We start from the raw sequence: 11,053 nt of genomic DNA, 5'->3' as shown, positions 1-11,053 counted from the left end.
GGGGGACCCTGGGGCGAAGCTCTCCAGGCCTCGCTCGAGCCTGGTGGGACGGGGGATGCGGCAACAGGCTCTCCCGTCCCCCAAGCGCGGCTCGGGGGAGCCCGGGGCAAGGCTGTCCGGCCTCGCCCGAACCTCAGCGCTCTGTCTCAGCTCAGGAGGGCCAGGGCAAGGCTGTCCGGGCCTCGCCCGAGCCGCAGCGCTCCCGTGCGGCTCGGAAGACCCAGGGGCAAGGCTCTCTGGGCCTTGCTTGAGCCGCAGCACTCCCGCGCGGCTCGAGGGACGCGGGGGCAAGGCTCTCCCGGCCTCCCCCGAGCCGCAGCACTCCTGCGCAGCTCCGGGGACCTGGGGGCGGGGCTCGTGGGACCCGGGGGCGGGGCTTGCCACCACGCGCTTGCGGAGCAGCGCTCCAGAGGGCTCCAGCCCGAAAAGACCCCTGGTCTCCATAGGCTACAATTGAACTAGAATCACCAAATTTTTTGCATACCCCTATTATGCTTTTCAGTATGATTTGTAAGCTCTCTTGAGTCACAGGGAAAAGTGGGATATAAATATCTGAATAAATAAGTAGTTTGGGCAGGTTGATAACATTTAAGCAACTGTGTGTTTGTTAGGTTAGGCAGGGTTCTGACAGTGATTGTTCCACCTCTGTTATACTTTACCTGTAATGCTGGTTGTCATATTTCTCTCTCTCTCTCTCTCTCTCTCTCTCTCACACACACACACTCACACACACAACTAAAGTAGACTGTAAGAGGGTTTTTTTCCTCCTTTACATGCTTGTATGTTTTCTAAGGGTCAGTGCAAGGTGATGGCCCAAGCCCAGATCTACCAATATAATAGATTGGGGTGTTCTCCAGAGGCCACGCCTACTAATATAGTGGAAAGGGGTGGATAGACCTTTTCTCTGGAGGCCTGGTCTACCCCTGTAGAGGACAACATTTTGTGTAATGAAATACTGCATACATCTACTATGTATACTTTTTCCTCAGGCATTCACATATGAAATCAAATATATTTCAGTTATGTCATAACTATTTCAATTCATACATCAAAGTACGAAATAAAAGCTAGACTAAAAAAATAGTCTTTACATCATAGGGGCGTAATAGGCTTCTGTGCAAACTAATATAGTATGCACAGAAAGAAAAACTAGATTCGTTTATGTCTACTCATTATTTGCAATCACATTGCAATCCCAATTTTGAATCAGTGCAACTGTGAGCAGCCTACTAATCTGAACCATATTGTCTTTTTAAAACAAAGGCATCATGTGATACTTAGGCATACTTAAGTCACACAGAAATGGAAATCAAGCCTCTAAACCCTATTGACCTAAATAATACTCAAGTATACTTTAAGGATGCCTTATGCATGAGTTATGCCAAATATACTCAAATACTCAACCAAAGAGTAAAACAACAGTAGACAACACACAAACCTCTTTGGACAACATGTGTAGTTTTGTTAACAGTTCAGTGTAAGGGAGATCCTGCATTTAAACAGTGAAAGTTCTCCTATAGTACTTTTTAAGTGCGGCAAGGTGGAATGAAGTGACTTTGAAAAAAACCTTTTTCTCACTGTGTGTGTGTGTGTTATGTGTGTGTATACACATGTGTATACATGCAGGCACAGGGTAGAAACAAAGGACACCGTCTGAACTGTCCCCAACAGAGAATAGTAACTACAAGGACACAGCTGAAACTCCCTGTCTAGCCTGTAGAAAATGCAGCTGTTCTTTCTCAATAAGAAACAAATTTCAATTTGGAGCATAAATGCAAGTGACATGAGATCACCTCAGACGACATCAGGTGTATAGTTTATAGTCAAACTATGTTCAAACAGCAGTAATTTTTCTGTATTAGAATTCTAGGTTAATGGTGAATAAGGGGGGAAATCTATAGTTATATTTTAATTTTCCTTTGAACTGCTTTTGGATTCTTGTTTAAATCGATTACTTGCTTTCCTCTGAAATGGGTAATGTGCAACATAAAACCTTTCAATACTTAAGTCTTCATTGTTCAAGAGGGAATACTATAGACAGTAAATGAAGTTCGTTAATGGCATAAGATCAATGCATGCGAAAATTACAGTCAAAAGATATTCTATGGTATGTAATGTCCTTCGTAGATTTTTAGATCAGCACTATTTATATGTCAGGATCGGTAAGCTGTTTTTGTGCATTCCTGACAGGTAATGTATAGTGTGCATTCTTATAATGAGAAAAGGTCACATTCTACTATTCAAGCAAACTGAACTCCTTCATTGGAAGTTACGTCATGATCCCTCTGCACTTTGGGTGAATGCATGGAGATGAAGAGCAAGCACAAGCACTCTGGCCCCGCCTTCCGCCTCCACGTTAGCATCACTGTACTACTAGTGGCCATGTGTACACTTCCTTTACCAAGATTGGGGGACACTGTGTTTTGAGCATCACCAATGACAGGAGGAAACATATGCATGGACACTGGGTACTCATATAGGCATCATGCTGAGGAGCTCATGATTATATAGAGGAGGAAAAAGCTCATGCTTTTTCTCCCTCCCCATGTGTTCAGTCAGTGTGTGAAGGTGTTGTGGGTAGAAGGCTTTTATGAAGAAGTAAAGGAGAGAGAAAAACAGAAAGGAGAAATCCACAAAGAAACGCACGTTTTTTTGAGACTTGCTTTTAACAGCTTCCTCCTCAGAACCTCTAGATTGTTTCTTCAATAACTCCACTTTGAGGCAGTTTTTCTTTGATAAGGCCTTTTACCAAATCCCCAAATTCCTTTTTAAACTTGAATACACACAACAACAACAAACCTAAATAGAGTACACTCCTGAATAGCCATTATGGGATCATATTTTGGTAGACTGATGCTACTCTATAGTTTCAGGAACATAGTCATCTTAACTCAAAGACATAGTGGTGGAAAGTGCCATCAAGTCAGAGCTGATTTATGGCAACCCCATAGGGTTTTCAAGGCAAGAGATGAATAGAGGTGGTTTGCCATCTCCTGGCTCCGCATAGCAACCCTGGACTTCCTTGATGGTCTCTCATTCAAGAACTAACCAGGATCAGCTCTACTTAGTTTCCAAGATCGGGCTAGCGTGGGCCACCCAGGTCAGGGCAATGCAAAGATACTAATACCAAACTGGTTTATATCTGTTTTAAATATGCATATTTTAGACATTCATTTCAAACTGATATTCTGTACACCAGCCTTCAAATTCATGCCTGTACTTTATTTTGAACACAACCTGTTTTGATTCTTTTGCACAAATTAGGACACAGGCACAATGTATAGAATGTGTCTTAAAATAACAGATTATGTGGACAAAAACAGTGAAATCTGAATAATTAAACAATATACTGCCACACAGAAAAGCCTGAACATTCACAACACCTCTAGACAGCAGAAGAAAAGGTACAAATAACACTGCAGAATCGTGCAATATCTTACTATTTCTTGCAAACCTACATGAAGTAGCAGTAACAAGAACAAACAACGTATCTTTCCTAGCACACTTAACTAGTAGCTAAAAGGCATGTGAAATTTCATGGAGAGGAATGGAAGTCAGGAAGTAATTTCTGTAAATTCAAGGATTCAATCTGAACGTTCTGAATGTTTTAAGGAACACTGACATTACAGATATTTTCTTTTATTTTTCTACCCCCTGGAACTCCCAAGCTACTCAGCAGGCAATTGTAACATTGAAATTGCTATTTTAATAGGCATAAATATATAAACACATATATGCAAATTAGCAGGCTTTGCATTTGCTATCAGAAATGGCAAACCATAGAATGATAGTTGGAAGGGACTCCAAGGCCATCTAGTCCAACCCCCTGCACAATGCCAGAAATTCACAAATACCACTCTCCATCTTAACACCTTTAATACAGTATTAAACAAAATATGATTCCTGTTATTAATTCAGTTGCTAGGCATATCAAGTAAAAAGAAATTAGGGGAAATTAAAAACAAAAACAAAAAAAACCCAGGCCCCATACATAACTTCACAGTCTCAGGTCAGTTAGGCAGTAGTAGTGAGACTGATACTGCTGTGGAGGAGCATTCCTCCACCTTAAGTGGCTCTTACAAGGGAAGAAGAGCTATTATTTAAGCTGATGGGACATGCCTTAAGCTGGAGGAAGGCATCAGACTTTGCTCAGAAGAGTGGTAGGATCCACAGCAATTACTGTAAATGTTACAGAACTGCACATGGCTTAACCTGTTTCCACTTGTTATTTTGTTTTCTTTTTGCTGGAAAAATAAATAGTTGAATGTTGGCATTCCACACAGCCATACTCACCTCTGCTGGATGCTGGATGATGTACAAACAGGTAGAGACTTTCAAGGGATTGACTGGCAAGAACGGACACAAGCATACCTTTTGAGGACGGCTAAAGGACAGTAAGAAAAAAAATCAGCAAAATAATTTACAGCACAACTTTGTTGCACAATATGTACCTATTTTACCACAACACAAAATTTAGGTAGAGTGTATTTTCTACTCTAAACACCAAGTAACTGAATGTTTCTGTAGAAATTCTACTGCAAGTTTTGAAACAATAGATGAAGATTCTGAAATGTTAACTGCACCGTTGAAAATATTTAAAGCATACCAAAGGTATAACACAGTAATATCATCATGTTGTGACCCTGTGTGCTTATAATGAGGAGAAATTAACAATTTATTTTCAGCCATGGTACTTTTCCAATATGTGCTACTCTATTTTTAAAGTTTTGTTCAAAAGCCTGCTGTCTCTTTTTGCAAAGTTAGGAGTTGTGTTCTTTGGTTCTAGATAGAAATGGACTTTGGAAATTATTTTTGGCACCACAAAGACATTTCTACAAAAAAAAATTTTTGGGGGGGGGGGGGGAAGAACACAAAAGCCTGTATGCAACCAGCAGATTGCCTAAACCTGCATCTAACATGCTGTCTCCAAGTCCAACAATTTAAAAACATGCCTGAACATGCATACTTGCTGACACAAATTGACAAATCCAGATCTCATAATTAAACATTTAGGCTACTTTAAAATCTCTAGAGCACTTCTTTTGCTATTGTACCTTTCATCAGAGATTGTGTGAGATAAGAACTCAGTCAAGTGCACCTACTATTAGAATGTCTGCCTAGCTAAAGACTAAAATGAGGTTAAATTATTTGAACATGATGATGTTCAAATACCTACTCAGCCTCAAAAGTGGCCTTGAACAAGTCACTATTCCTCAGCATAACACAGATGTGCTAAAGCACTTTGTACACTGAGAAATCAAACAAAAAAAATTGAAACAGTGGCCTAAATGCTAAAATTGTACTGTCCAAACAGAAGGTAGCCCATTTACCATCAAAAGAGAGTGTCCAGAGGGTGGGGACTTCCAAATGGCTTTTCAGGGGACACAGTGGCTATAGATGTGGGGGGAAATACTCTCTTTCTTTGTTACACTCCTCTTATGCAAGCTGAAATGCCCCTCACTCAAGCAGCAGGATTTTTGGAACTCACCCAATGCTTGCAATGTTTGGGAAGAAAAGATTTTTGAATGAATAATGTCAACAATCTGCTTTCTTTCAATATGTGGTTTGACCTCAATCACTGACAATTTTTTTAAAAAGGGAGGAGATAGAAATTTCTTCTCTAAGCCAAAACTCTACAGAGCATTAAAGTAACAGCACTCTTGATAAGCCCTTGTATATATTCTTTTCCCCACACATCTGCTCTGTTTTCTCCATCATACGTTTTCAACTAAAATATCCCTTCAATAAAAAACAAAACCCACAGGGTTAACTATTTATGCTGATGCTTCACATAGATGGTCTAAATTTTGTTTACAGTTCTAAGAATGCAAGAAACCTTAACTTTACAATTATACCAGTTGGAAAGCACTCCTGTGTTTATAAATTATACACACACACACACATCACAGAGAGAGTAATAGAAATAATATATTAGAATGGAAATTTGCAGAACACAGCTACTTATTTTTCTACAGTATTTAGAATATATGTAGAAATGACACAGAATATTTCTTTTGATAAGCATTACAATAATATTAATCAATTTTAAGACGCATTACCCATAAATAATGTTAATAAATCAATATTAAGAAACTGCACCACAAATCAAACACTCCAGTTGGCCCATGAGATTCCAAAGGGAGTGGGGAAGGGGGAGTTCTGCAAATGCACATCTCTTTGAGAAAGTACTTCTTGAGATATGCTTGACCCAGACTATTTAGTACTTTGTAGGTCAAAATCACTACCATGAATTATGTGCAGAAATGCAGAAACGAATTGTCAAAAAGCAGAGTCTCACGATCACTAGCACAATGTGATCTATTCCTGGCCTGAGGTCCTGCCCCATTCACATACTGTCACTACTTACACTACTTGCAGTTTAGAACAGCCATCCACAGAGCACAAGGCAAACAAAACATTGGCCAGGTTGTTATCCTTCAAGGGAAGAAATGGTTATCACTGTTGTGATAAGGAAATGCAAGATATCTTGTTTAACACAGAAGAGACACTGTCCCAGAAAAGTGACCCTCCTTCCTGGGAATGAAGCAATAAACTCTTCAAATTTCAGTCTGAAAGGAGATGGTTTCCTTTTATGGAGACAAGTAGGCAGAACAGGGATGATCTTTTGCCCACCTGCCAGGAAGAAGATACAGCACTGTTTTTGACATCTAGAGTTAGGGTAATAAAAGTTGACAACATGCGCTTTGTCAGGATTGGCAAAAGGTGCTGGGCAGCACATGTGGGAAATTAATCCCAAATTCTAGGATAGGTCAAAGAGAAATTCTCCCAGGTGGGAGGGAAAGACTTAAAAAGATAAGCTACTCAGTGAAAGGTGCACAAGCTAAGGACAAGGGAGAAATGGAGTGAAATCCTGTTAGAGAATGAACTGGATATTTACTTGATGGACTATATTTATTGCTACACACATGGACTGCGCACACACACATAGGCTCAAAGAACTGTACACTTTAAGTCACCTGTTGTGATGCAACACATAGAAGGTGCCTGAACATGCCTTACATGTAAATAAGGTTTCAGCTACACAGTTACCAGCCTGGTGAAGAAGCATACACCTCCATTATTGTGAGCAATGAGAACAACAACTTTGAGAAGAGACAGCCCCCATTGCAGAACTACTTGTGGTCACGTATTATCCATCGCCTGCTTTGTTCCTGCATTGGTATTTCCTGCCAAATGGACATTTGGTTATCAATAGAATGGCCAGCTTCATCAACACTACAATGAAGCATCCTGACTCCTAGGTTTTCACACCTGTCCAGATGCCATACTCTGAGTAAGGTTTTAGGTTACAATACTGGCCACTCCTCTTAGGTAATCACTCTCCCTACATGCAACCAATAGGATTGTTTTTGGGACGGACTAACAGGTAGGTGGGATAAGAGGTAGGCACGGTTACCGCCCATCTCTTGAACCCACTAGAAAAGGAGAGAACGCGTCACCTGGCCCCTCCTACTTGATCAACTAGCATCTCCCACGCAACAACCCCTGTCTGCTTTTACCCCTCTTAAGTCCCCCTTGCTATCCCCAACCCTTGCCTCTACTGCCCACGTGTTCCGGCTGATTCTGGTCGTTTGTGAATTCCTTAGTTTTCTATTTCTTCCCCTCTATTCTTCATTGGAACAACCAAGCTGTAAGACAGGTAAGTATTGTCCACCATCACCTCTACCTGCTAATGCAAAAGTGCTTATTTCTTACTGTAAATCTCAGAAACTTGATTTAATGTGTGAGTGCATCAGTATTGTTTGTATGAGATATATTTTTAAGTAAAAGACATCTATTTTAACTACAACAGCCTCAAATCCTTTACTGGAAACCCTTGATGGGAACAGGACCTTGGTATAAATTGGCAAGAACCCATTTATAAATTGCCAATTGCTGTAAATAAAGCAATTCGGCTAACAATCCACCTTGACCATCCTGCATTTGAAGTTACAGCTTTTCTTGTGTCCATTTCTTGGAATGAAATGCTAGTGACTGCACAACCTACTTAACTTATTTATTTATTATTTTAGATTTCTATCCTGCTGCCTTGCCTGCGCAAAACTTCTTGGTTTTGTTTCTTTTTATTTGTTTCACCTCCCATATCTCTGATTCTGCTGCACTAGGAACCTGGTAGTGATAGTGAAAGAAAAGCAGAGTTTGAGTGGTGGCAACCAACCCCATATGATAGGAGGGAAGGGAGCAAGTTGGCAAGTCCCTTTTCATACCTTCAGATTCCCCCACCACCTCTTGGATGCCCTCAGGCAAGAAAAGCTGGGAGGGGGAGTCATCAGTCATATCAATTGTAACTGTTTCCATTTTCATCCACAGATTCTGTAGCTTAAAGTATGAGCACAATCCACTGGATTCAGTACCTGGTCTTTCCAGAGGTGTACAGCTCCTACTTATAAAGGCATAGCTTGTTCTTCTAATTACACAAGTCACCTATCAACATCTGTCAGATCAGCATTCAGCTTCTCTTTGTTAACTTTCTTCCAGCCCATGACTGCTTCCAGTCACTTGCTAGGCACACCACTGTTGCTTCTGGCTCAAATGAAATAGAGCTACAATCCGAGGTGTTGAACTCATTTGTTATAAGAGCCGGATCTGACATAAATGTCACTTTGCTGTGCCAGGCCATGTACGCTATAAAATGTAACGACAGGTACAGGAGATATCAACTTTATAAAGGTCATTTCAGATGCCAAATGACAATAGCAGGTGAATGACAACAGCAAGTTTGATTGGATAAGGTGATATGCAGAGGGGTAGTAGAGGCAGAAATATGAGCATTGGTAATGAGACAAGAAACCTAGGTTTCAATTCATTCCAGAAGGATTCAGTCCATGAGGATATAAAGAATAAATGGACATAAGTCTGACATTAGAAACCACAACATTCAAAAACCAGTGAGGGAAAAAATTAACCTTCCAGGACATACAGTTGCTGGTCTAACAGTAGCAGTTCTCTCACAAAGGAATTTCAAAGGGAGATTAGAGAGACTACTGAATTGCAACTGATAATGAAGCTCAGGATAATGCATCCTCCTAGACTGAATTAAGACCTAGATTTCCTGGCTCATTACCAACACCTGCTATTGTCATTAAGCATCTGAAATTACTCCACTCTCCATGATATAGGGGCAGATAGACTCACACTCTAGCCATATCTGAAGAAGTGAGCAGTGACTCATGAAAGCTCATGCACTGCCACAAATTCTGTTAGTCTTTAAGGTGCCACTGGACTCTTGATCTTTTCCACTAATAAAGATTGCAAGCTCTGTTGTTATGCTTCTTTTTCTTCCATTTATTAGAATTGGAGAGGAGGATCTCTCCAAATGAAATAATGTGCTGATTTCAGACTTGGCAAAATCCACTCATTGTTAGTTATGATAATGAAACAGTTAAAAAAGCAAAGGGGTGTTCTTAGATGAACAAAGGCAGCCAGTGAGGTGGGAGGGGAGAGAGGGAGACCTGTTAAACTGGAATTTATTGAACCATAAATGTATTTTTAAATATTTAGCCATCTACTTCCAGTTATTAAACAACGAAATCCAATCCAAGTGTTGTAATTCCTAATCTGGGTCTATTTGAAAGAAAATAATATCCCAGATAGACACAGAGGAAGCTAATCTTAAAAAACTCTTAGAATAAGCCAAATAATTCCCTTTTAATTCCTCTTTCCCCTTATCCCAAGGCATCTCTTTCTAGTACCCCATTCCTTTCTTTTAATGTGCATGTGTGTGATCAGGTCTTAATGTACACAGCAGAGCAGGGTAATCTCAATGTAAATTGAGCTTGTCAGAAGAATCCCCGCCCCCCAAAGAAATATGCGTGCACACGAAAGCTTATACCTTGAATAAAACTTTGTTGGTCTTAAAGGTGCAACTTTGTTCGTTCTCTCTCTCTCTCTCTGGCTCTTTCCCTCCCCCCCTTCCTCTTCCTTCCCTTCTTCTCATCTCAGTCAGTAGTAGCAAAGAATAAATGAGGAAGAGGGGAGAGGAGACCTCAGCCAATGGAGGGAAGGAGGCTTGGCTTTCTTTGCATCCCTCCCTGCGCAGTTGAGGGAGATAGGTGAGATGTGATATGGTAGCAGCAGCAGCCCCGGGAAAGGAAGCAGGAGACAGTCAGTTGCTCACTGGCTGGATATGAGCCCTGGAGGGGTCATAAGTTTTACTCCTCTGTGCTACATGGTATCACTTTATCAATGACACTAAACTCCAAATGTCAAATGAGTTCTTGCTTGAGTTTCATATAAATCTGGAATGAAACTTAATGACACTCAAGGCAGCTCCTGTTAATTCCCACAGGTGGGGCAGAAGTCACCCATTACACCCTCTGGAATTGTTGCAGAAGGGCAGAGCTAAATTATCATGAAACAGTCTGTACTCTAACCCATAAACGATATGGAAGGATTTCATGTTTAGAATTTTCAAAAGTCATGGATGGAGCAGAAGAATTACCAGTTATTTTTTCTTCTTCATATCTAGATAATCTAAGGCAGGGGACCCCAACCTTTTTGTGTCTGGGGACACTTTTACAATTCTGACCCAGGGTGGTGGGTGCAACCACAAAATGCCTGCCACAGGCAACAACAAAATGCCAAGATATTAAGTTATACATAACTCTAATAGTAACCCTTCAGCATTTCCTTTCTCTGTATCACCATAGCTCATTCCAATTACCATTGGTTAATACTCTTAATCCACAGCGTTCCTTTCTCCCTCTCTCTGCACCCCAGTTATGCTCCATTATCTCCCTCTCTGTACCACCACAGATCTGCTTTCCTACCCTTACTTCGCAATTTTCTTTTTAAACCCCATCTCTCTCTGTATCTGTTTTCCCTATCTGTGGGTCTCCTGCACCTACTTCTCTCAGCTTCTTCCCTTTTTCTTTCTGATCTCGCCTATGACACAGGTCTTTCTGCATGTTATGCCCCTTCTGCACATTTTAACTCTATCAGCTGCCTTTTTGTTTGATTACAATAAGGGGGAATATAAATTTAAGAATAAATACAACACAAACAAAGTTCAAGGGCACAGAAAAATGTTTTC

The 11,053-nt window shown here is 40.7% G+C and overlaps 1 protein-coding gene across 1 annotated transcript in view; it reads right to left on the bottom strand.

Annotated features, from left to right (window-relative positions):
- DTWD2 (DTW domain containing 2) overlaps window positions 1-11,053 on the bottom strand; it is a 133,810-nt gene that overhangs the window by 69,638 nt on the left and 53,119 nt on the right. Inside the window, exon 2 of the mRNA XM_015424995.1 lies at window positions 4,294-4,384. Within this exon, the coding sequence (XP_015280481.1) occupies window positions 4,294-4,384 (91 nt within the window). The remainder of the gene's footprint in view (window positions 1-4,293; window positions 4,385-11,053) is intronic.

This window comes from Gekko japonicus, unplaced genomic scaffold (assembly GCF_001447785.1).
Source record: "Gekko japonicus isolate JY-2015 unplaced genomic scaffold, Gekko_japonicus_V1.1 scaffold2135, whole genome shotgun sequence".
NCBI lineage: Eukaryota > Metazoa > Chordata > Lepidosauria > Squamata > Gekkonidae > Gekko > Gekko japonicus.
This window is presented reverse-complemented; position numbering and strand designations above follow the sequence as displayed.